The sequence below is a fragment of the Panicum virgatum genome, chromosome 6N (genome assembly GCF_016808335.1).
Source record: "Panicum virgatum strain AP13 chromosome 6N, P.virgatum_v5, whole genome shotgun sequence".
Classification (NCBI taxonomy): Eukaryota; Viridiplantae; Streptophyta; class Magnoliopsida; order Poales; family Poaceae; genus Panicum; species Panicum virgatum.
The window spans coordinates 53203338-53229960 of NC_053150.1; the positions used below are offsets into that span (position 1 = coordinate 53203338).

Genomic DNA, 26623 nt, shown 5'->3' on the forward strand with positions numbered 1-26623 from the left:
ATTCCGCCCGTCAATCACGCCGCCCGACTTCGCCTCCCCCTCCCGAGTCCCGACGCTTACGCCGCCTCCCTCGCCCCCGTCGTACGACATCGACCCCCACACCCTTCATGTTCGAACGTCGCACCCGCCGCTCCATTCCCGTTCGCCGGTCTGCGCCGTCCCCGGCGGATCTGCTGCCACTGTCCGCACCGTCCCGGCCGCCGCGCCGCCGCTCCGTCCTCGGCTCTCTCCTTGCCCGGCTGCTGCTCTGTCCCGTGCGCCGTCCGCACCGCGCCAGCCACAGCTTGTAGAGGACGGGGCACACATCAAGATGGAGCAAAAGGGGCTCGCTGCCATCCACCTGCATGCATCCCTTGCGATCCGCTGATCCCCCTCCCCTGCCCCCGGACCTCGCGATCCGCTCGACCTCGCCGTTGCCTCCCTCGACCCGCCGACCTCCTCTCTATTCACATGGATCGACCAACCCTCTGTAGCGCAATCCTGGCGGCGGCACGGCTTCATGGTGGATCTGCGGCGCCTGGGCGACTGCCTCCCACTCTCCTCGCGACGACGGTCGCCATGGGGGGCGCGGCGGAGCAAGAGCTTTCCAGCCGGTGCGCGATGCAACTCAAGCGGTGGTTCCCTGCGAGCTTCGATCGGTTGATCTCGGCGCAAGGATTTGAGGTCGGAGTTCTATCCACCATGCCGCTCATCCACGGCCGTGCACATGTGCAAACGCTGGCATCCTCACCATGGTTGCAGATCGTCCAGATATGGTAAGCTGCTAGCTGTGCTCTCGTTGCTCATCCATCGCTGGCTTGTAATCTCATATCACGAGTCATGAATCCTGCATGTTTATGTTTTTTTTTGCCGATTAACAAATTAAGTGGATGATGCAGTTGCACTCTCTGTGTTTGGGTAAATGCCCCAGTGAAGTTGAAGTCCCGCGCAGGCCAAGCATTGCTATTCGTTTCTCTTTAGTCTATGCAGGTCAGCTGACAAAGCAAGAAAAGAGTTCAATTGAGAAATCTAGGGCGTCGTCCGGCGGCCGCCCTCCCATCGACGATGCTTAGGTCGACATCCCCGGAGCGCGTGGAGCGTTGCTCGGCCGCCCTACCATCAACGTCGCGCGCAGGCTTGGATGCACAGTATCGTGGGGTGAATGATCACCGTATCGTGAATACCATTTAACCTTCGCGTAGTTAAAATCACTCATGAAAATTATTGTTTTCTTCTTTTCAATTTAATTCCTTTCAATATGCATGTCATGCGTATTTCCTTGCATGCAAATCAATCACGAATCAAAGCATGCAAGTTTCCTTTCTCTCCCTTTATTTTCATTACACATTTGCAGCTGCACGCCTTCCTCTCTATCTCTCGCGCCATGATTGTTTCCTCCCTTTAAATGGCCATGTTTGGATTGTAGCGTGCTAGTAAATAGTGATATTTTGACCGCTAATTACGGTGTCATACAAAGCCAGTTTGCAAAACCAATATCAGAACCCACGCGCTAGTGACCTTGAAAAATCTAATGAGGTCTTTGACCGCGCGACTAGAGGATGGTTACTGTAGCATCACTGTAGAATATCATTTATTAATTACCGTCATTAGATTCGTTGCAAAAAGTTACACACATCTCTGAAAAAATTTTGCAAATAGACTTCATTTAGTACACCATACATGCGAGATTCTTTTGTAGAATGGAATAGAATGGGGAAACAAACAAGGCTATGCACACACATACAGTACCTATGGAAGACCAAAATTAAGCAGGGAATTCTTGCCATGAGTTTCCTTTCCCTGCATTTACACGAGCACATAAATAGTTCAGGTGGCCACAACCCCTAGCGAAAAGATGACTTCTATGTCTTCTCTTTTGTCTCTAAAATCCATCACGACCCAACCTCATGGAACTAAGGTTGATGTAGTAGCAATGGTGGCTTTTGTTTGTCCAGCGGACTACAGCTTCTTGCAATCGTATGGAATTAGAGAATTGTATTTGAAGGACACCAGATTAGTTCTTTTCTTTGTGTATAAATAAATAATATACCATATTTTTAATTTGTACTCAATATTGTATAAAATAAGTGTAAACATTAATCTTGATTGATCACAGTGACCTAGCATTCATACGTTTTGTTATCCATGTCAACGACGAGAGCCACAAACTTTTCGTCGAGGCCGATATCAACAACTATACTATCATGGCCAATAGATTTCTTGTTGACCAGAGTATAGGTGAATATGATTTCATAGATATCTATTTATAGAAAAATAATTTTGTAGTATTTAATTTTTCCATATGCATACAGATATTTGGCTGCATCTGAGCACAGTTCAATCTATTTGAGCAATTCAAGAGGATACTGTGGGAATAAACACTAGAAGGTAATTTAGTGGCATTTATCATCATTTATTTATTTATTATTTATTATAATTATTATATTGTTCATGATTGATTGTTAATATTAATATTATCAACTCTCTCTCTGTGTATGTATATATATATTTATGAATTACATATGATTGTTATTAACAGTTTTACTTTTCTATTGCAGATGTAAGAGTTGGCATACGTACAGATTCTATTTTGCGTGATAGCATCAAATGTGTGGTTGCCGCTCGAGCTGAAGAGCTAAAGAAGTTCCATGAAGTACCACGCTTGGATGTTGAAGGTCATAAATCTGTATTGAAATATGTATACAAGTTCATGACATGCTACGAGAATCTTGAATGAATCAAAATCGAAGAAACTTCATACGAGAACTTGGATTAGAGTTAGAATCGAGTGGATTGCTATGTTTTTAATAAAAAATAATTTAGTTGTGTAATCCAACTTTGCTTTCTTATATCAATTTTGAGTATCATGTTATTTTTAAAGGGCACTGGATACACCCTTTTAATTGTTCTTTAAACACGTGTGTGTAGCACGTGCATCTCCACTAGTGCAAATAATACCTAACCTAATGAAGGAGAGGTAGCAGAGATAGACATTAGCTCGTAAGTCTTGCTCCGATGACTTGTTGATCTCCAGGAGCTCAGAGCACAAGTGTTGTAGGGGCGGGCGACGGCTTCACCCGCCCCTAAAAACTGATTTGTTGGGGCGGGCGATGCCGGTGACCGCCCTAGAAATGTCTTTGTAGGGGCGGGTGACGCCCACGCCGTCCCCTACAAATATTTTCACAATTGTTTCTAAGAAATCATTTAATTCTAAAAAATAGCAAACGACATATAAAAATGTGAAATTTTCACCATTAGCGTATAACAACCTGTGCCTCTGGTGAAAAATACAGAAAGTTCAATTCAGGCTTTTAATTGTTTGAATGTGTGGAAGGACAAAGTTGCTCTTAAATTGTATGAGAGAGTAGTGATTTAGTAGAGGCTAGCGTTTGAACATATTTTCTTATTACATACAGTGCAATGTAGGTTTATTAATTTTGGTGTGTTTTACACATCAAAATATGTGTATGGTAAAAGTTTCGGCATGTTTTGATAATGTTTACTATATTTTATAATTTAAAAGAATATTCAGAATAGATTTCGAAAACTATTTTTAGGGGCGGGCTGGGGCATCACCCACCCCTAAAAATCTATCTTTAGGGGTGGGTCAAGCCGCCACCCGCCCCTACAAACATATTTCTAGGGGCGTAATATGTTTGTAGGGGCGGGTGATACGCCCACTTGCCCCTACAAATCGGGCTCCTATAAATATCTAAGGACTCAGAAAAATTTTCACACTCCCCTGCCGCGAGCAGAAGATGCCAGAAGGCTGCCAAAATTTTCCGTGCTCCCCTGCCTGCTCTGTCTGTCGCCGCACCGTCCGCCGCCGCTCCCCCGCGCCGCCCCCTCCGCCCCCCCGCCAACCCCGCACCGCTCCCTAGCTTAGATCCGGCGCGCGCTCCCTCCGCCGCCTTCGCCGCGCTCACCTCCTCCTCGCCGCCGCATCCGCTCCCGCGCCGCTCCGCCGCTTCCGCCGCGTCGCCCCCTCCGCCCCTGCGCCGCTCCCTCCGCCGCCACCCCTCGTAGATCTGGCGCCTCCTCGCCATCTCCTCCGCCGCCTCCTCCGCCCCCTCGTAGATCCGGCGCCTCCTCGCCACCTCCTCCGCCGCCTTCTCCGCCCCTTCCCCGCAAGATCGAGTTGAACTAATGCTAGCTAGCTGGATTAATGTAGATTTCCACGGCCATCTCCTAGATCGATCACCATGAATATGGAGTATTATTTTATTTTTAATCTTTTTTAAGTAATTTTTTCAGATTAATTCGGTACAAATTTTATTTGCACTATATAGTTAGCTCATTTGGCCGCGCCAATAGGAGCGACGCGACTGGAAGTCTCTATTGTGACACTGCATTTTGCTAGGAGGTCTGACTGTATATAGCAGACATTTCAGACATTTCAATGAGGTGTTAAGTTTCGCATATAGTCCAACAGACGGACGACCGGTTAGTCCGCTCCTAGACGACCGGTTAGTCCGCTTTAGGAGCATTGGCTAGATTATCTGAATTAATCAATGTTATTCGAGCGGTAGATAGTCGGCCACCCTTTCTTTAACATTTAGGACGTTTAAATGGAGGTACACGACATCAATAGTTGGGCATAGTAACATCAAAATATACACAAATGTCAAATAATATGCTACAAAATCTACATATTTACCCTGCAAAAAGTAAGTATTCTACCAAATTATTTTTTGAAAGAAATTTAAAACCCACAAGACTTCATATACTTACGATGCTAATTAGTTCGGTATCATTGATTGTGGTAGTAACAATCCTCCTGTTGATTAAATGCTCATTTAGCTTATTTAGTTATGTTTAGCTCGACTCTGTTTAGACTGTTTTAACAAGTTTAAACGGTTCAACTGTTTAATTCACCGTTTAGAGTCTAAACGACCCGAGTGATCTCTGTTTACCATTTAAGTGCTATTTAAACTTACTAAACGCTGTTTAGGCAAATAAAGAAATTAATGATAATCAGACGTTGTTAAGTTGGATTAAATTTGACGTCTCTCGCAATGTAGTTTATAGGGTTTAGGGTATATCTGCTAGTATACATGAGTAATTTTTTTTTTCGATTCAGTATACATGAGTAATTAAGAAAGGAGGTTATGTGTCTGTGAAGAAATGTCAAAAATGACCTGGTAATAAAGAAAGAGAAACTCGTATTGGGCTCCGGAGGTCCACATCCGCTCTCTTCTGGCCCTCTTCAACTCCCTTCGTCTTCCTCCTTCCCGTCGGTCTGTTTTCGGATGTCTGCGCTCCGACTAAAACCCTAGGTATCCCAGTTCTTGAAGGTCCGTCGAGGGGAGGAGATGGCGGCGGTGGATGGGCGCAGCGGCGATAACCTGGCCAGGGGCGACGGTGGCGGTGGTCGGATCCACCGGCTGGAGGTCGAGAACTTCAAGTCGTACAAGGGTACGCAGACGATTGGACCCTTCTTCGATTTCACGGCCATCATCGGCCCTAACGGCGCCGGCAAGTCGAATCTTATGGACGCCATCAGCTTCGTGCTTGGCGTGCGCTCAGCGCACCTCCGCGGCGCGCAGCTCAAGGACCTCATCTACGCCCTCGACGACCGCGACAAGGAGGCTAAGGGACGCAGGGCGTCCGTCCGCCTCGTCTACCGCCAACCCAACCAGGAGGAGCTCCACTTCTCCCGCACCATTACCGGCGCAGGCGGCAGTGAGTACCGCATCGACGGCCGCCTTGTCACCTGGGACGAGTATAACGGCAAGCTCAGATCCCTCGGCATCCTCGTCAAGGCCCGCAATTTCCTCGTCTTCCAGGTCTCTCCATTTATTCCCTTCGTCATTGTATGCCCCTGATAATTCGCTTCTTTTAATCTAGGGTTTACTTGGGGCGACTGACGATTTGCGCTGCAGGGTGATGTGGAATCCATCGCCTCCAAGAACCCCAAGGAGCTCACTGCGCTTCTGGAGCAGATCTCAGGCTCCGATGAGCTTAGGAGGGAGTATGACGAGCTCGAGGAGGAGAAAGCCAGGGCCGAAGAGAACTCTGCGCTTGTCTATCAAGAGAAAAGGACCATTGTCATGGAGCGGAAGCAGAAGAAGGCGCAAAAAGAAGAGGCAGAGATGCACCTACGTCTCCAGCAGGACCTGGTTTGTTAGTCTTTGCACGAGCTTTGCCTGCAGTTTATTTAATTTGTTCATGTTAATTATGCTGTCTCCTTGATTTTGTTCCCAGAAACTGTTGAAGACAGAGCATTCCCTGTGGCAACTCTATACCATCGAGAAAGACAGAGAGAAAATGGAGGCTGAGCTTGCAGAGGACAGAGAGTCCCTTCAGCAAGTGCAGGAAGAGAATCAATCTGCTGAAAATGAACTAACTGCAAAAAAGAAGGAGCAAAGTGCTTTTCTCAAGAAAATGACATTGTGCGAAAAGAGTATAGCCAAGAAAAAGCTTGAACTAGACAAGAAGGTAAGTGCTTTTCTATTCACTCTTTTGCTCCACCAAACCTTTCGTTGCCTACATGTGTAATATCATCGATTTTTATATGTTTAGCATGGGTAAAATGATAGCCTACCCAGCTTGCTTGGTATTTTGGCTTTGTTATTTTTGGTGGTGATGGTAACCTTATATGCTACAATTTAATGCTCTTTTAGCTTAGTTCTTCACATATTTCTATTTCTGCTATTGTTACTAAATGATTTAGGTGCTCATATAAAATCATGTTCATTATGAAATTGCTGAATGTATAAGTTGCTTTTAATTCACCATTCTGCTTCTTTGTCAAGTCTTCCGTGTTTTGCACTAGTTCAGTGATACTCGCTTGCTGCAGGGAGGTTGTTGCTAGGATGATAATAGCTGATAGGAGGCTTATCCTATAGGATTTTAAGTGATCTACCAATATCTTTGGACTTCATGCAACAGGTCATACTGGTAAAAGTGTGTAATGTAATTATATCTTTATTTTCAGCATCCTGAGCTTCTTAAATTGAAAGAGCAAATCTCTCGGCTCAAATCAAAAATCAAAAGTTGCAAGAAAGAGATTGACAAAAAGAAGGATGATAACAAGAAGCATCTGGAAGAGATGAGAAGGCTGCAAAGTGCTCTAGTTGATGTCACAAAAGCTATTGAGGAATTGAATGAGCAAGGACAAGATAAAAGTGGAAAACTGCAGTTAGCTGACGACCAACTCCGGGAGTATCATAGAATGTGAGTTTGATCATCTTATGTGCAGTGTTGATTTGATATTTAGTCCATGCTGACATTATGGGCATCTTCAGTGTATTACTTTAGTATGAACATTGTGCGCCTAGGAGTTGAGTTGCTTCAGATTAAAGTGCAGACCAATTACTGTTATGCCACAGATGTTTATATTTAATACACTGTATTGGGGTTTATTTATAATTGTGAAAATGGCGCGCACCAATATGCTGCAGATTAGCCAAACAAATACCCTAACATTGGCGGTTGCCTCTATTGAATGCTTATCTGGCTAGGCAGAGGAAGTCAAAGAGAGGCGGTAGGTGGGAAGACAGTGGATTTTAAAATCCCAGTGTCGTCTCTGAGAAACTCCGCCTTAGTGTCATTGACCAGCTAAAGAGATTGAAACTTGTAAAATGCAGTATGTGGTAGGGGTGCTTTGGAAATTGGAATATATTGCTTTGTTTCTTCTCAATTTCTTATCAAGATAATTGCGAGTATTCAATATTTGATAACCATGAGTTACTAGATAAAACAACCATCTTGCATGATGATTTTTGAGTTTGCAGTGTTCAGCTCAATGAAATTACCAGCAATATTAGTGCCCCTTCTCTTCAGTAGCTTGTTCTGAAACAGTTGTCCCCAATTGTGACTAAAATGGATAACTTGAAACTTCTTACTGTCTATGCTTATAATCCTCTGGCTTCAATGCTGTTGGGATTCTGACTGCATTTTATTACAGTAAGGAGGATGCAGGAATGAAGACAGCAAAGCTGAGAGATGAGAAGGAAGTCATAGACAAAAAATTAAATGCTGACGTTGAAGCAAAAAAGAACTTAGAGGAGAACATGCAGCAGCTGTGTAGCCGTATGGACGAGATATCATCACAAGAGACTGAATTGCAGACAAGACTTGACAAGATTCTTCATTCCATTCCCAAACATGAGAATGAGCTCGCACACTTACGTGAGGAACATACCAGAATTGCAAAGGAACGCCAATCATCAGGGTTAGACTAAGTTCTAAGTTCTTTGATTTGATATTATGTTGCTTCTAAGTCCTTTGACACAACATTTTTTTCCCTCTATCAATATTATTAACTAAATTTCTTGCAGATCTAGGTACCAAACACTGAAGCAGAGGGTGGATGAAATAGATACACAACTACGAGAGCTTAAAGCTGATAAGCATGAAAGTGAGCGTGACGCTCGATTAAAGGAAACTGTTGGAAGTCTAAAGCGGCTATTCCCTGGAGTCCACGGTCGCATGCACGAACTTTGTAGGCCCTCACAGAAGAAATATAATCTTGCAGTTACTGTTGCCATGGGGAAATTCATGGATGCAGTTGTAGTGGAAGATGAAAACACCGGAAAGGAATGCATTAAGGTGCTCTTACATGATTTCTTATTGTCTAATTATTCTACTTTTTTCTTAGTGTTGGTGTATATTGAGCCCATGTATAGAGGCCCATCTAGAGGCCCATGTATAGGAACTATATATCCCACCCTTCTAGGGTTTGGAGGAATACAAGCCACTATTCTCTCTCTTACATGGTATCATTAGCCTAGGGTTAGGTTTCCTCTCTCCTCCCTCCCCTTCCAGCCGCCCGCAGCAGCCGCTGCCGGCCTCCTCCTCCCCCTTCCCCCTCTCCTCCTTCCCTCCCCTCCCTTCCTCTGCTCCGCGCGCCGCGTGGGCCGCCGCTCCGAGCGCCGCCAAGGCCGCCGCCCCGTCCTCTGCCCCTGCAGCCGCTGCCGGCGCGCGCGCGGGCGCGGTAGGCGCGGGGAGCGCCGCAGGGGGCGCTGCTGTCCCGGCCGCCGCCGCCCTGGTCGCGCTGGCGCCCCTGCCCGCGGGCGCAGGAGGCGCGGAGGGTGCGGGGGGGGGGGGGGGGATCCGCCGTCGCCGGGGCCCGATCCGGCCCCTCCCGGCCCACTGGTGGCCCTGCTTCTGCGGGTACCGGTACCGGTGGGGGCCGTCGGGGCGCGCCGACTCCGCCGGCTCTGACTCCCGCTTCTGCCCCTGTCCCTAGAGGTACGCCCTGGCCATCCTTCAGCAACCCATGGTCAGGGCGCATCTCGATGTGGCCGTTCCAGGGACCGGGAGGGGGGCCTCGTCCTCAGCTCCAGCCGGCGGCCATGTTCACCGGTACTGCTCCCCTCTCCGCGCCGTACTTGACCCCGCCTGCTTAGCCCAGCCAGCAGCCGACCTGGCCTGGGGGGTGGGACCAGGCTGCTCTGGCGCAGTCCTTCAGCACCATGGGACTGACGCCGCCGGTCAGCACCGAGTGGATCGCCGACTCGGGTGCCTCGTTCCACACCACTCCTGATGCCGGTATCCTCTCTTCCGTCCGACCCCCACACCTCTCTTGTCCTTCTTCTATCATGGTTGGTGATGGGTCTTGCCTTTCTGTCACCGCCGTGGGTTCTGCTCCTCGTCTTTCTAATGTTCTTGTTGCTCCTCAAATGGTTCACAATCTTCTTTCCATTCGTCAGTTTACTGCTGACAATTTCTGTTCTATCGAATTTGACTCTTCTGGTCTTACTGTGAAGGATTCGGCTTCCCGGCGTCCGCTCCTCAGATGTGATAGCCCGGGGCCCCTTTACACTCTTCGGCTTCCTGCTTCCGTTGCTTCATCTTCGACTTCTTCGTCTACTGCCTTTGCCGTGACGCATTCTTCCACCACCTGGCACCGCCGGCTTGGACACCCCGGCCGCGATGTTTTGGCTAAGTTCAGTCATAGTACCGATGTTCCATGTACTAGGGTTCCTGCTGAGCACCTCTGTCATGCGTGTCAGTTAGTTGTCATGTTAGACTTCCGTTTTCTTCTTCTTCGCATGCTGCGCATGCTTTTGATCTTATTCACTGTGACCTGTGGACATCTTCTGCACTCAGCATGTCTGGCTACAAATATTACCTGGTCATTGTTGATAATTTTTCTCATTACTCTTGGACTTTCCCTTTACGCGCCAAGTCTGAGACTTTCCCCACCCTCCTCCACTTCTTTGCCTGGGTGTCCACTCAGTTCGGCCTCACTGTTAAGGCCGTCCAGTGTGACAACGGGTGGGAGTTCGATAACTCCACCTCCCGTTCCTTCTTCCTCTCTCGGGGTGTTCAGCTGCGTATGTCTTGTCCGTATACCTCTCCTCAGAACGGCAAGGCTGAGCGGATGATTCGCACGACGAACGACGTCGTGCGCACCCTTCTGATCCAGGCCTCTCTGTCCCCGCGCTTCTGGGCTGAGAGCCTCCACATTGCCACCTACCTGCTCAACTGCCTTCCGTCCACTGCTTCTCCTGCTCCCACTCCACACCACGCTCTCTTCGGTACCCCTCCTCGCTACGACCACCTTCGGGTCTTCGGGTGTGCGTGTTACCCTAACACTTCCGCCACCGCTTCTCACAAGCTGGCGCCCCGCTCGACTCGTTGTGTGTTCCTCGGGTACTCCCCTGACCACAAGGGGTACCGATGCTTTGACCTCACCTCTCGCCGTGTTCTGATCTCCCGACACGTTGTCTTTAACGAGTCGGATTTCCCCTACTCCACCTCCACACCTTCTCCTGACCCCGAGCTGGGGTCTTTGTTTCCGACTGACCCGGTGGTTTAGCCACCGTTACCTGTCTGTCCTTTTCCTGCAGGTTTTCCCGGTGCACTGGCACCGCTTCCGGTGATCTCTGCTGCGCCACGCGCGGCCCCCAGACCTCCGGTCGTGCCGCGCGCGGACCCGTTGTCTCCCGCTGCGCCACGCGCGGCCCCGGTGCCTTCCCTTGCCCCTGCGCGGTACGCTCATCCGGTGCAGGTGTACCGGCGCCGCAGCGGTACGCTCAGCTATTGCAGGTGTACCGGTGTCGTTCGGCGTCGACACCGGCGCCGCCTCCTGCTCCGGAGGCTCCTGCGACGCCTACACTGGAGCCGTCGCCGCCGCCGCCTCCTCTGGCTCCCTCTCGAGCCGAGCCGGAGGTGTACCACCCGCCAGTCATCCATTGGGATCCTCGGCATATTCATCCCATGGTGACTCGGCGGATGGCGTCTCAGGTCGCGACTCTCTCCGCCACCGAGGGAGAGCCGCGGGTGTCCGGTATCCTCCTCTGTCCGCGATGCCTTGGCGGATCCTCACTAGTGTCGCGCGATGGAAGAGGAGTACGCGGCTCTTCTTGCCAACCAGACGTGGGACCTCGTGCCGCATCCGTCTGGTTGCGTCGGGCTGATGGCACACTGGAGCGCTACAAGGCTCGCTGGGTTCTCCGGGGGTTCACTCAGCGATCTGGTGTGGACTATGATGAGACCTTCAGCCCAGTGGTGAAGCCCGCTACGGTCCGCACGGTCCTCTCGCTTGCGCTCTCGCGCTCCTGGCCTGTGCACCAGCTGGACGTGAAGAATGCGTTTCTTCACGGCACTCTCTCAGAGACTGTCTACTGCTCGCAGCCAGCGGGATTTGTGGACTCGAGTCGTCCGGATATGGTCTGCCGGCTCAACAAGTCTCTCTATGGTCTGAAGCAGTCTGCTCGAGCTTGGTACTCTCGGTTCGACACGTTTTTGCTGACATTGGGGTTCACCGAGGCCAAGTCCGACACGTCTCTCTTCATCTACCGCCGTGGGGATGAGACTGCATATCTGCTGCTCTATGTCGATGACATTGTGCTCACAGCCTCTAGTCAGCAGCTACTTCAGAGTGTCATCTCCTCTCTGCAGCAGGAGTTTGCTATGAAGGGTCTGGGTCAGCTCCACCACTTCTTGGGCGTTACTGTTGAGCCTCGCCCGTCTGGTCTTCTCCTTCACCAGCGGCAGTACGCACTCGATATTCTGGAGCGGGCTGGGATGACTGATTGCAAGCCCTACTCCACTCCTGTCGATACTCAGGCGAAGCTGTCTGCTGATCTGGGTGATCCGGTGGCTGATCCTACTACCTACCGGAGTCTGGCTGGCGCTTTGCAGTACCTCACCTTCACCAAGCCGGACCAAACCTACGCTGTTCAGCAGGTCTGTCTCCATATGCATGATCCCCGGGAGTCACACCTTACTGCCCTGAAGCGTCTCCTCCGCTACGTTCGTGGCACTGTGGACCTCGGCCTGGTGCTTCACCGCTCGTCCTCTGCTGAGCTGGTGGTCTACACCGACGCTGACTGGGCTGGCTACCTGGACACTCGTCGCTCTACTTCCGGCTACGCCGTCTTCCTGGGCGGCAACCTGGTCTCCTGGTCGTCCAAGCGGCAGCCGGTTGTCTCCCGCTCCAGTGCTGAGGCGGAGTACCGGGCTGTCGCTAACGGCGTGGCAGAGGCGTCCTGGCTACGACAGCTCTTGGCGGAGCTTCACAGCCCGCTCGCCAAGAGCACGCTCGTCTACTGCGACAACGTCAGCGCCGTGTATCTCTCCACCAACCCCGTCCAGCATCAGCGGACGAAGCATGTGGAGATCGACCTACACTTCGTGCGCGACAGAGTCGCCATCGGCGATGTTCGGGTACTCCATGTCCCGACTACCTCCCAGTTTACTGACATCTTCACCAAGGGATTGGCCTCCTCGAACTTCTCGGAGTTTCGCTCCAGCCTCAACGTAGTAGGTGGCTAGTTGTGGCTGCGGGGGGTATTTGCCCTTTGTACTTCCTTTTTGTCCAGTCTTGAACACCGCTGCGTCGGTAGTTCAGACTGCGGGGGGGGGGGGGTGTTAGCTTTCTTGTTGTCCAGTCTTGAACACCGCTGCGCCGGTAGTTCAGACTGCGGAGGGGGGGGTGTTGGTGTATATTGAGTCCATGTATAGAGGCCCATGTATAGGAACTATATATCCCACCCTTCTAGGGTTTGGAGAAATACAAGCCACTATTCTCTCCTATTCTCTCTCTTACACTTAGTTACTGGAAGGCATATTGTACCATCTATAGCAGTCAATATAGTACTATTTCTTTTATGCTTAATTCAAAATGCACGTTCTAGAAATACTGAACATTTTAAATGACATAAAAATTGGGCATGATAAAAGGGGGAAATCCCTATATTCTGGTGGTGGTTTGCTAACTCATCATGGAAACTATTGGAATAAAGCTGGATGGATTATATTCAAAATGCGTTTGAGGGTTTGCACAATTTGATGGATCCATATAATTTATTAGAGTGCAGTATCACGCATTAATGCATCATCATATCTATTTGGATCGGACATAATTTTCAAGGTGCCTCATAGGTGATGGGGTGTGCTGGGATTCTGGGCGTCCCGGTCGCCACGACCAAAGATCAGCAAAACAGAGTTAGGGAGGGAGAACGGTTGGGGAGGTGAGGCCAGGAAACTGCAGCTGCTGTCTCTGATACTGGCGTTGAACTTGCTTCGGTCAGTCTGGCATGGTTCATCGCACGGCAGGTGGGGTGGGTGGGGGGATCTGAGGTCGCAGATCAGATGAGGAAAGGGAAGCGGCAGGGAGGAGCGGTTGCGGGTGGCTGCAGCATGTCTGGAGAGAGGGAGGGAGGGAGCAAGGGCGGAAAGGGAGAGCTTGTGGCCTGGATGGGCCTGAGGGAACCACACATGTAGGTCATACCATGGGAGGGGGATATAGGCTGGGCCACACACCCTTCTTATTTTTTCTCCCTCCTTCACCTGCTGTTTTGCAGCTTCTTAGGTTAATATGGTGTAGCAATTGCCTCACTTTATAAGCGCCTAGGCGATTGGAAGGGGGTCGCTTGCCACGCCTCGCCTCACTGCCTTACCATGGGATCAGATCAATGCAAATCTCATCCAACAATAATTTTTCATAGTCTGGTTTATTTAAAAATGAATCTGAATCTGGACAAGACTCCATGTTTATCCATATAAACACACTATTTTCTAGAGGCAGCTTAACACATTTTAAACAGTACTGTGTTGATAAAGTACTTGTGTATGTTTTAATACCATATGCTTCCTTTTTGTATTCATTAACACCAGTTCTGCCTGTTACATTCAAATTTATGTTCTTTCCTGCCGTTTGAATTCAAACTTCCTGTGTTAGACATTATGTGTTTACTATACGACTTAACTCTGGCAGTTGCTTGCATATGTTCGATGCTTAGAGTGGCAACTTGCGTAAACTGAGCAAATATTTAGGGAGCAACCTATCTGATTATGTTCAGTTAAATGATGAAACTGCTTACTATAAAATATCCTAGTCAACGAAGATACCTAAACATGCTAAATCTTCGCATCCGAAGAGTTATGTAGCAACACATTCTCATCAGGAAAGTTTATACACTCAGGAATGAATTCAGTAATTAAGTTGCTTTGCTTGTGCATTGGACTTTGAATATTTCAACATGAGGGACAGTAGGGGTAGTGATTGTATCTGAGAAAGTTATGTCCTAATCAGACTCTGAGTACCAACAATAAGAAATAGCTTGGTAACAAAGTCACTGCTCATTAAAGGGCGTACCCATTAATTAGGACAAAATGAGCATAGCAAAGGTGACATGATATTCAATAGAGTTGTATGTATTAGGTACTTCTGATTTTTTTTTAAAAAGTAAGGGGCCATGTCTGAACTTATGGAAAGAGCGCAATATGCATTTCATGGCCGACATGCTGACTTGACAGAAAAAAAGGGATCTTGTTACTGTTGCATACAACACATGTTCATCTATTGGAATAGGCAAAGTTACTTTTATCTTTCCTGTGCTACAGTATCTGAAGGAGCAGCGTCTTCCTCCACAGACATTTATTCCCTTGCAATCTGTCCGTGTGAAGCCAATAATTGAGAAGCTGCGAACCCTTGGTGGATCTGCGCAGTTGGTTTTTGATGTCATTCAATATCCTTTTTAGTCTTTATGTTAGCTTCTTGCTCCACTGAATATTTTTTCTCATTAAATTCTGCAGATGATTTGCAATAGATTATATGAAGTAGCCTTAAAGCCATGCATCGTAAATTTATTTTGTTTAGTAGATTATCTTCAGTGTCCTCAAGAAATTCTTGTAGGAACACAGTAGGAATGCAGTTATGTACACATTATTTATTTGTTTAGTACACATACTGATTCTCATCTGACAGTAGGAACACAGTTGTGTTTCCATGTAACCTTTTTTTTTCTCGAACACGCAGGAGAGCTGTGTATCTTTGTATTAAGAGAGAATAAGAGTGGTCCAAATACATAGAACACTCCACACCTTGGACCAGAGTGAGGAGCGTGCAGATCTAAAAAAAGACTATTACAAAAAACACACAAAGTTGGGACCAGACCACAATGATCCAAACCAGCTAATGGGCATGCCTTTCCCCTAACTCAAGGCTTAGGGCAGCGAGCCTCTTAGCCCCTGAGAATTGCCAAAGGTGTGATTCCTCCTTGAAGGCTTGCACCGCGACCTGTAGGTTTGGAGACGCTCCCTCAAAAACACATGCATTCCTATGCTTCCAAATGGTCCAGGCTCCGAGGATGCACAAAGAATTAAACCCCTTCCATGCAACCCTTTGAACATTTACTTTAATTATTTGTTTCCCTACCATTGCCTAAATTAGTAATGCTGTTCTGAATCGATCTCTCGGCATTGCAAGCATAGGTACTTTAAAAAACGCACTACTGTTTTTTTCTACCTCTGACTAAATGTATCCACCTATAACCTGCCCCCATACTATTGCATGGAATGTATTGTCATACTGTTGTGAATTAATCTCTCAGCATGATAAGTATATATAGATGTAGGAAGAGCTGGTGCCACATTGCAATTTTTTCAATAATATTTTGTTGAGAAAAAGTTAACTTCAATAAAACTGTACCAATTTTTTCACCATGCTATATTTTGTATCTTAACATTGTACGTTTGACCGAGCTTTGGAGAAAGCAGTTCTGTATGCAGTTGGAAATACACTTGTCTGTGATAAACTTGACGAAGCTAAAACCTTAAGTTGGAGTGGTGAAAGGTATAAAGGTAAGGGCATATATCTTCTTATTCTGAAGCAGCATATTTTTTCTTGTTTGGTTATTTTTATGCTTATTTGTGCTATCATGTGTTGCATTTAGTTGTTACTGTTGATGGGATTCTGCTGACAAAATCTGGCACGATGACTGGTGGAATAAGTGGGGGAATGGAAGCTAGATCAAACAAATGGGATGATAGCAGAATAGAATGTCTGTATTGCCCTCTGTCCCCTTGTTATATACACAGATGTGTGCTATTTGCTAATGTCTTCCTGGCTCTTCATGCAATTTGTGTTGCAGCTTTGAAGAAGAAAAAGAATCAGCTGGAATCTGAAATGTCAGAACTTGGGTCACCCAGGGAGTTGCAGAGAAAGGAGCTTGCCATATCTGAGAAAATAACTGGACTTGAGAAAAAGTTGCATTACTTGAATGTTGAACAGGTAGGTTGATATTTTGATTAATAAAGCCAATAATGATTGATGTTATTTTTTGTTGTCTAAGTGGATAACCATAAAGAAAGAAAGTACTCTAACCTACAGTGGATGTTATTTCATAGAGGGCAGGCTTGTCATTATTTATTTACCATTGTCTCATTTTCATTTCATAGAGGGCAGGCTTGTTTATACTTTTTTTGTTTCCATTTTGTTTATACATTTTCGTTTCCATTTTGTTTATACAACCCTTTGGTCTTGACAAACGTGGTTAGTTGGTTCTTGGATATTGTTCCCCATCAAAAGAAAAATACTTTTTGTTAAGCTTTTGACTTGAGTTCCCTTTGTAACATGACATGCCAAATTGATTGTACTGCCTATCTCTCTGTTAATTGATATTTTTATCCACTACTAGCTTTGAATAAGGATTCTATGCAAAAGCTATTACCATGTATTAGCTGAAAGCTCTCACTCTTGCCCTTCCTCCTTATTGCAATGAGGGATTGCTTCTTTTTTCTTAATTAATTCTTAGACTCTTTATCTTTCTTAAAAGTGAATCAATTTTTTGTGCAGAATAACCTCAGAGCTAAGCTACTCAAATTGGCATCTGAGAGGAGTAATATTGAGGAAGAGATTAATCGTCTGGAGCCTGGAAAGGAAGAGGTAATATTTTGTTGAAGATGTTACACGGGTTGTTTTCATCAGGTCTGAACTGTTACTGTCGCATCAGTTACTTATTTTGTTTCTTTAGCTGGAGACACGTCTTGCTGAGAAAGAAGCAGAAGTAAGAAAGCTTGAGAAAAAAATCAATGAGATTGTGGACAAGGTGTACAGAGATTTCAGCATTTCAGTTGGTGTTAAGAATATCCGCGAGTATGAAGAAAGGCAACTAAAAGATGCTCAAGCACTGCAGGAGAGGAAGCTGAGCCTAAGTAATCAAATGTCAAAATTGAAATATCAGTATGTGACAACGAGACAATTACCATTAACTAAATTTTGCTTTGACTGGACATACAATTTTGAGTACGAATGATATCTTGTTTTGCAGGCTTGAATATGAACAAAAGCGAGATATGCAGGCACCAATTGTGAAGTTAAGGGAGACATTTGAGTCCCTAGAAAAAGAGCTTAAGTTCTTACAGGAGAGAGAGTCTGGTGCTAAGGCTGAAACTGAAGAAATTTTGACTCAGATGGATGAACTGAAAGCTGAGGCTGAAGGTGCACATTTGAATCATCTTTCCTATTTTCTTGATAGCGCTTAGTGATCAAAAGTAGTTATGGTAGGTGACACTTGTTCCGTGCATACATGCCACATCATGGTTTGACTTTTAAGCTTAGATATTTCAGTGCAATAGTTGTTTAGCTATGCCTTCAGCGCAGCAGAGGCCAATTAGCTCTTGCAACTCAAAGAAACTTATAATGTTTTTCTCATGAATGAGCACAAATTTTATACTTGAGTCCATAGGCTGTAATACTTCAGTTTTGTTCATTGTGATACTGCTCTGCTTTTAGGACTGAGATGCATCACTAACATTTATGTCAAACGACGAAACTTTCCTAAGCCCCAGATGCATCTTCATGATTTTGTTTGTATTTATACCCTACACAGACTGGAAATCCAAGTCAGACGAATGTGAGAAGGTTATTGATGAATTAAAGGAACAGAATGGTAATGTTACATCTACATTGGCAAAGTTGGATCGCCAAGTGAAGTCAAAGGTAGGCTTTTCTAACAGTCGTAGTCCTCTCTCGTCAAGATTTCTTTTATGCACTTTAAGCAGAGTCATGTCTGAAGTCTTTTAGAACACATTTTTTGCTCCATCTTTTTGTTTGAGCTATTGATGTTGGTGCTATTACGTGTACAAGTTTAACAAATATGTTTAAGGTTGATATTATTGCAAAACATCCATGGAATTGTAGGAGGGACAACTCGTGCAACTTATATCACGCCAACGGGAGATTCATGAGACGTGTGAACTGGAGCAGTTGAAGCTTCCTACAGTGAATGATCCAATGGATACCGGGTCATCCTCAGAAGTGCCAGTCCTTGATTACAGCCAGCTTAAAGAAATCTATCTGCAGGATATGCGACCGTCTGAACGTGACAAACATGAGGCAGAGTTCAAACAAAAAACAGGTGCACTTTTAGCTGATATTGAGCGCACTGCTCCCAATCTAAAAGCACTTGATCAATATGATGCGCTCCAAAGAAAGGAAAAGGAGGTTACAGAAAAGTTTGAGGCAGCTAGGAAAGAAGAGCGAGGGATATCTGATAAATATAACTCTGTCAAGCAAAGGAGGTATTGCCCTTGCAATTTTCTGATCACCATATGATGTTGTTGGCATAGAATCCTTAAGTTCTTTTCTAGGATGCCCTATCTTTAGTAGGAACTTGCAAGATTTCCTCCATTGCACTTTGGAAGACCCATGCTATTTTATATTGATCTGAAATTCTTTTTACTTTTGAGACATTGCCTGGTTAGGTTATGTTAAGAAACAATTATGGTGAATCTTGATAGCTAGGAGGAAGCTCTATGTAGTTCTCAAAGTGAATTCCTTCCGTCTATTTCCTTAAGTTACTTGTACTGATGTGAGATTTTGCCAATATTATCAAACATTATTACATGATTGTTTTTAGCTGACTTAAGAATTTCTTTGGTCTGCTTTTAGTGAGTTCAGGTATATTTGGGTCTTGGGTAAATACCAGAAAACTACACTACTTTGGTAAAACTCTTCCCTGTTTGCATAACGTTTCACAATACTTGCTTTTAAGCATTGGCATTATGGCCAGTCTTACGAAGGTGAAATGACAGCAGTGTTTAAAACTAGTAGATAGTTAAGTTTGCCCTTGTTATCTTTGTAGCAGGAGCAATAGCAGCTCACGTTTTGCCATGCCTAGCGAGTCAACTTATGTTGACATCAGGCTGTAGTAGGTACTATAGCAAGTTTTTTTTCTCAAATGCGCAGGAGAGCTGCGCATCAATATATTAAGAAGAAAAGGAGGGGTAGAAACCCCGGGTGAGACACTTAGGGGCTTGTATCATGCCCTTACATAGTAGGTAGTATAGCAAGTAGTGGTAGAAGTTACGAGTAGTGGTGCAAAGTAGGAGTATGGTTTAGTTACTACCTTACCAGTACCTTTGCTTTTTTTATTTTGGGCTCCTGAATATAGTGGAGTAGCCAGCTGCAGCTTCAGGTCAGCAGCACCAAGTCCCTTGTGCTCTCTGTTCTCCCCTGTTCTTCCCCCTCTGCGGCTCTGCCTGGAGTGTGTGTTAGAGAGAGATAGTTGGGAGACTAAGCCTGGAGGTCGCCCAAAAAAAAAACTTTGGTTTTGTGTGCAAATAGAAGCATGGTTCTTTGAAACTGTTCATTACTTGAATTTTTGGACGATAGCATGTAAAATAGAAGGGTCGCTCTCTGGAAGTATTACTCGGAAGTTTGGTTTGTGATAGTTTTGACAAGACAGTTTAGTTTTGTTCCTCATGGATTCTATGTTAATATGCATAACAGTTGTGGTCATGCCTGAGGGCTGGGCAGCTTGCAATCAGAAAATAAGGGCCAGTAAAATAAGCTGTAGGCATAATCATCTTGCCGCTTACTTTGGTGGGGCCTATGCTTACTTTGCTTTCCCGGCAAGTAGACCTTATAAATAAAAAATGGAAACTGCCGACTCCATCAGCTAGCAATGGCTACTCCTCCAGACATGGCGGCCTTGGCTTGTGCACTGATCCCACAGGGAAGGCATAGTTGGAGTGCTTGAGTTTAATTTTTTTATTCGCTCGTGTCAAACTGTGGAGATCGATTTCTGCCTCTGACTACGAGCCGTCGACTCCCATAGTGTGTAATGTTCAGTTCTCTTAGGCTATTTTTCAATTTGAGACCACACTGGAGCTGTTCCCAAACAACTACTTTTGCCTTTTGCCCCATATGATATTGTGAATTTAGGTTCTTGGAGGATTATTTGTTACTCATTGTTAGTTCTTTCTATGCTTAGGTATGAACTGTTCATGGGGGCCTTTGATCACATATCTAAAGGCATAGACAGAATCTATAAGCAGTTGACAAAAAGTCATACACATCCACTTGGAGGAACAGCATATTTAAACCTAGAAAATGAAGACGAACCATTTCTACATGGAATTAAGTACACAGCTATGCCACCAACCAAACGGTTTAGAGATATGGAACAGTTGTCCGGTGGGGAGAAGACTGTCGCTGCATTGGCTTTGCTTTTTGCCATTCACAGGTAAATGTTTCCAGTAATTTTCCTTCATCGTGACTTAAAGAGTCTGCAAATGTCAGTTTCCTCCATTATGTATAGTTTTATCAGTAAAATATCACAAATCCATTGCAGACAATCTAATCACCTAAGCAGCTGCTTGTTTTCTTCAGGTTCCAGTTTGATTCTAATATTGAAATGTTTACTTACTGTTTCCCATCACCCGTGCTTCTTGAGAACCTTTTGGGTATGCCAAGGCTAATAAATTAGTGCGGTGTATTGGAATAAGTATTTACTGGCCTTACCCTAACGTTTGGTAAGGGGAAAGCACAGCACTGTTATATAAGAAAAAAAAAAAGACTACACTGGACGAGTATTTGGGTTACCTTGCTGCACATCTATTTCAGACAGCCTCTCTTGCTTCATCTCGATCAATTGTCATAAGGTTTTGTGGCAATTTTCAGTTTCAGGCCATCACCCTTCTTCATATTGGATGAAGTAGACGCAGCTCTGGACAATTTAAATGTTGCCAAGGTTGCTGGGTTTATCAGATCAAAGTCATGTGAGCGTGTGACTGGTGAACAAGGTGGGAATGGAGAATGTGGATTCCAGAGTATAGTCATATCGCTGAAGGATAGTTTCTATGACAAAGCTGAAGCACTGGTCGGTGTTTATAGAGACTCAGAACAAAGGTAAACCGAACATATATTACTTGCCTTCTTTTCTGCAGGCATTACCTAACTTTTGAGTTTCGATTTGCAGCTGCTCGAGAACTCTCACCTTCGACCTGACTAAGTATAGGGAAGCGTGAAGCAATCGTTGGATGTATATCTAATTGTTATCTGCTTGCTAGCTGTCGTGAACAACGCTTTAACTTGTGTACATAGTGCTTAGTCATCGCATGTAGTATTTTTTAATAAACCTTGTCGTGTGCAGTTGATTCAGAAACATAAGATTGCTGTATAAGCTGGAGATGTCTTTGTGGATTGTTTGAACATAAGTTATTTGCTGAGAAAACACCATTGTATTTTGGATTCATGTGGTAAGATAACTTGAACACCCCCCCCCCCCCCCCCCCCCCCCGGACAGGCTTAACTGTTTTTTTTTTACTTTGTTATGTGAGGCTGTTTGTTTCGGTAGTGCATGTGTTGAACATTCAATGTTTGTTTTGGTAGATAACTCCTGGGAATGGTTGGATTTTGACACTTGGATCTTATTGGATATGGACGTCCATTTACTTTGAATCTAATAGGATTGGATTATGTTGGATAAAAAATTGGAGGATGATCCAAATTTTATCGGACCAGATGATGAAGGGAACGGACAGACATCATGCACTGACTGCAGTAACTTGACTCATGCCGTGTCGTACGCCGACAGCGGCAGCGGCGCAGCTCGTTGAGGAGCTGCTCCGTGCGTGGTCGCCGCACCAACCACTTTGGGCTTGTGACGATGAAACGGCTAGCGCCGCTGCCGTAGAACCGTACGCATGGCGCCCAGTCGAACAACAGTGGGGCACATCGTTACATAATGAGGCGCAGAGGTGATGAGGCGAACCCAAATGACGAGCCCTGGGCATAATTTCACGAACCCGAAATCCGAACCTGAATTACCCAATTCCTATTTCGAGTAGGATGTCCAGAAACCCGAATTTATATCGGGTAATTCTGGTACAGACCTCTGGTATCCGAACCACCCGAATTATATCGGATATGTCAGCAGCCCACGACCAAAGAGGCCCAGCCTAACGAAGACACGGACTACCACCCCCCCCCCCCCCCCCCCGGGATCTATCCCCTTCATCCAGTCCTCCACACACCCAGCTGCCACTCGCCAGCTTCTGAGCTTCGCCCCTGCCCTGCGCTGCGCCCCTGCCGGCGACGGGCTATGCGACGACGGCCCTGTGCCATACCTACCCGGCTACCCCTGCGTGCGGCCGTGCGCCAGCGGCCAACGCCGCCGACCTCCCTGCGGCCAGCTTCGCCATCGACCGGCGACCGCCCCTGCGGCCCTGCCCCGGGGCCGAACGGGGAGCGGACGGCGACCGCAGGAGCGTCGCGGTCACCTCCTCTGCGACTGCGACTGTGATCTTCACGTGGCGCGCGGGCAATGGCCGGAGTCACGCGGCATCCTACTCGGAGGACACGATCCTGCCGGATCAACCGGCCGGTGCAGTGTGCGCGCTCGCGGGTTGGGCATGCCAAGGACCATGGTCCGTGCACACGATGGGAGAAGGGGCATCCAAACTTCCAAAGTTTGAACTGAAAATGATCGTTTGATTGATTGAATCAATTCTGAACGCTTGAATTAATATTTAGACAGCTGATAGAAGTTCGGGTAATTGGGATTACCCGATACCCGAATCTCTACCCGAAATTTCGGGTATTCCTTTTTCAGTCTAATTTCGGCCGAATTTTCTATTACCCGAATGACTAGGGCTAGTCAAGGCCGCTGCAGCTTTCGCTTAGAGTTTCCAGCTGTTGTGACAGTGGCAGGCAAAGATGAGGTCGATAGCCAAGACATGAGGAAGATGGACAGAAGAGGAAGATGCCCAAGATGACATGAAATTTTGGATTATGTTGGATGGATTGGATTAAGTGGAGTTGGATTGGACTGAGTTGGATGTTTGCAGTGCAAGCTCAAGAAGCGCATCCTTGGCTGGGTGATAATTGAGAAGGCCAGGAAATGGCAAAGCTTGCGAGTGACCTATCTCAGGGAAGGCGACACCAATACCACATTCTTTCACCTCAAGGAAAACTTAAGAAGGCGAAAGAATTTCATTCAATGTCCGCGGAATGGCCAGGGATGGGCTTTTGCACATCAAGAGAAACAACAAGTCATTCATGACCACTTCTCTATCATGGCGGATACACCGGCATGTACTCGGGACTTCAACTGGGATGCCCTTTGCCTACCCACGGTCAACCTCACCGTCTTGGATGACCCCTTCTCCGAACATGAGGTCTTGATTGCTATAAAATAACTCCCGCACGACAAAGCGCCGGGGCCGGATGGTTTCACGGGGTGCTTCTTCAAAGAATGCTGGAGCTTCATCAAGCAGGACCTTTTAGTGGCGATCAATTACTTCTACATGGGATGTTGTGCAAACCTCAATATGCTAAAAAAAGCAAATATGGTCCTAATTCCAAAAAGAAAAGAGGAGGCAGATTCGATCTCGGACTTCAGGCCGATCAACCTCATCCATGCCTTTGCGAAAATCGTCAGCAAGATCCTCGCCCTTTGGCTCGCGTCAAAAATGCAGGAACTCATCTCCACCTGCCAAAGTGCCTTCATAAAAGGAAGAAACATCTATGACAACTTCCTGTATGTGGAACGTAGCACAACGCTTCCACCGAAACAAGACACCCTCGCTGCTCTTGACGCTTGACATTTCCAAAGCTTGCGACTCAGTCCGTTGGGATTACTTGCTCTCCCTGATGCAACATAGAGGTTTCCTCAGCGCTGGACAAATTGGATCGCTGCAATACTTTCTACCTCCACTTCAACAATTCTAGTCAAACGGAACGCCGACCGAACCTATCCAGCACGGTCGCAGACTGCGGCAGGGGGACCCCTTCTCCCAGCTCCTCTTCATCCTCGCTTTTGATCCCCTGCACCGGCTACTTCTAAAGGCCACAGAGCTAAAATTGCTGCACAAGCTAGGAGGAAGAGCCACCCGTTTCAGGATATCAGTGTATGCTGATGATGCATTGATCTTCGTAAAACCAGTCCGAAACGACATCAGTAATCTAGCGCTCATCCTAAAGAACTTCGGTGAGGTCACTGGCCTTACGACAAACCTGTTGAAAACAAGCGTTACACCGATCAGTTGTGATGCCATGAACCTGGATGACACTCTGTCCGGCTTCCCCGTCGTGCGCACCAACTTCCCTATAAAATACCTGGGGCTACGACTCACGGTGAGGAGGCTACGAAAAACCGATTTTCAACCTCTGATGGATAAGGTAGCTTCCAAGTTAGCGGGCTGGCACGGGCGACACCTCATTCAGGCTGGACGGATTTGCCTGACAAAATTGGTGCTTTCTTCGCTGCCTATATATATGTCGGGTACGACAATATGGGGCACCCTAACTTAGGGGTAAAGACGCCCTCGAAAACGCAAAACACAATTAAGCAACCAGTGAAGAAGGACTACTAGACGGTGATCCTGGAGAGGAAGAAGTCGCCGAGCCGGCCGATGATCGACAGAGCCAAGGCGAGCCATCTTCCTCCGATCCGAAGGGGAAGAAGGACTACTCGACGCCCAAATCCTCTCAAGATTCCAAAGAGGCCCAATATGCACTCAGCCCACGGCCCAACATCAAAGTACGGCCTGTCCGAGGCCTCGCCACCGAAGCCTCCGGCAGCGCGCTACATCTCCACCTCGTCCGAGGGTACGAGACCTACCCTCGGAGGGCGGACGAACTCCGCCTCGTTCGAGACCCCCTCGGCCGAGCCCTCCGCTGGACCTCGGTTCGAAGGGAAACTCTGCCTCGGTTGAGGCTACCCCTTGACAGACGGGGACTGCAACCCACCCACTCGACTGACAGGCGCATTTATTGCCAACCACTCCACTGCAGAGCGCGGGGTCAGACGCCGTCAGCAGCCACGTCGCATAGCGGACATGACCGGAGTCCCGTCCGCCAACTCCGGTGAAAGTGCATCTAGGCCCCTAATGGGTTTTGGTGAATTGAATGACAAACATGATTAAAAGACTAACGCTTTATTTGAGATATCATGAGCAGAGACTTGTTTGTATATCATTTATGCATTGACTCATGTGAAAAAGAATCAAATAAAAGAGAAGCTTATTATTGAAAGTCAAGCATATTATGAAGGAAAGTAAGAGACAAGTATTCATAAAATATTATCAAATGGTCTCTATTTATGGCTTGGAACATTTGAAGTACCAATTTTTGAAAGCATTATTGCAAGTCTTCATGGGTTAATAAAATTAAAAAGAGACATACACTTGTGAGCTAGATATATTGGTATTATTTATGGAAGCTTGCAATGCGTGAAATATGGTTATCATTCATGTTTACAACCAAGACAGAAATGAAGATATGAAAATGGAATATGGAATTCATTCTTGGTGTGCAAAGCTTAACTCAACATAGCAAGGGTAAGTGATGAAGAAACCAACCGAGATGACTAGTACGAGGGACTAAGCAAGCTTTGGTGGAGCGATGGCTCACCATGTGTGCGAATTGCTAAGGTGAAGTGTTAGTATCCGTGGGGTGTTCGAAGAATCATATCCAAGCCTTGTCGTGAGAAGCGATGCAATGCATCAAATATCTTATTGGAGTGACTTGAGGATTCAAGGATAGATTTGCAAAGTTATTGGGACTCTAAGTCACTAGCTCAAGTATGGATTTGCTCAAAAGAGAAGATTGTGCAATGTTGGAATCCCAAGTTCGAGAAAATCAAAGTATGGCAAATATGAAGTGATTCAAGACACAAGTGGATGAAATGTGTTTTAAATTTAATCTTGAGTATAGGTATACCATATTATCAAGAGGGATGCAACATTGATTATTTGACTCGGTCAAAAGTGCTCATAGATCACTCATGTGAGGATCCTGAGAGAAAAACCTTTGAGAAATAACTTAGAAATACTTGAATGATCAAGTCTTGACTTGTTGGATCAAGTGGAGTCTTGTAAACAGGGTTTTAGGGTTCTCTGACCCTGACCGGTCTGACCGGTTAGGTCCAACGGCTAGTTTATTTGAACCGACCAGTCTGACCGGTCTGGGGGACCAGTCTGACCGGTCTATACTGACAGAGCAACAGCTAGTTTTTTGGAAGTGGGGTATTTATACCCCTCAGCCCTCTCCTTTGAGGGCTGCTGGTTCTTGGCATTCTTCTGAGCTTCTTGAAGTATTTTCTTGACCAGCTAGCTCTCCCCAACACTCTTTGTGAGTTGTGCTAACTAGATTACATATCCTTGGATTGGAATGAGA

At 46.4% G+C, this 26623-nt stretch overlaps 1 protein-coding gene and 1 long non-coding RNA gene across 3 annotated transcripts; both read left to right on the forward strand.

Moving 5' to 3' along the window:
- The first annotated feature begins 15 nt into the window (after window positions 1-15).
- LOC120677693 lies at window positions 16-2810 on the forward strand. 2 transcript variants are annotated; one of them, XR_005676412.1, is made up of 3 exons: window positions 16-2217; window positions 2292-2367; window positions 2538-2810. It is a non-coding gene; the product is annotated as an uncharacterized LOC120677693 (long non-coding RNA). The 2 variants fall into 2 exon arrangements; XR_005676411.1 differs by having other exon boundaries at window positions 16-2367.
- A 2343-nt stretch (window positions 2811-5153) lies between these two features.
- On the forward strand, window positions 5154-21720 carry LOC120679033 (structural maintenance of chromosomes protein 1). Its single transcript, XM_039960521.1, has 18 exons — window positions 5154-5765; window positions 5862-6098; window positions 6184-6417; window positions 6917-7155; window positions 7889-8155; window positions 8262-8532; window positions 14782-14906; window positions 15911-16020; window positions 16113-16220; window positions 16311-16450; window positions 17015-17104; window positions 17193-17401; window positions 17490-17659; window positions 18051-18160; window positions 18362-18741; window positions 20436-20687; window positions 21125-21352; window positions 21423-21720. The coding sequence occupies exons 1-18, from the start codon at window positions 5292-5294 to the stop codon at window positions 21469-21471; spliced, it is 3693 nt and encodes a 1230-aa protein (XP_039816455.1). The 5' UTR covers window positions 5154-5291; the 3' UTR covers window positions 21472-21720.
- The last annotated feature ends 4903 nt before the right edge of the window (window positions 21721-26623 follow it).

Excerpts from the sequence above, each read along its gene's own strand:
- LOC120679033 (XM_039960521.1), top strand. The coding sequence starts at position 5,292 with ATGGCGGCGGTGGATGGGCGCAGCGGCGATAACCTGGCCAGGGGCGAC. Across the intron at positions 6,099-6,183 it reads TACGTCTCCAGCAGGACCTG|AAACTGTTGAAGACAGAGCA; the intron begins GTTTGTTAGTCT and ends TTTTGTTCCCAG. Across the intron at positions 16,021-16,112 it reads GAGTGGTGAAAGGTATAAAG|TTGTTACTGTTGATGGGATT; the intron begins GTAAGGGCATAT and ends TGTTGCATTTAG.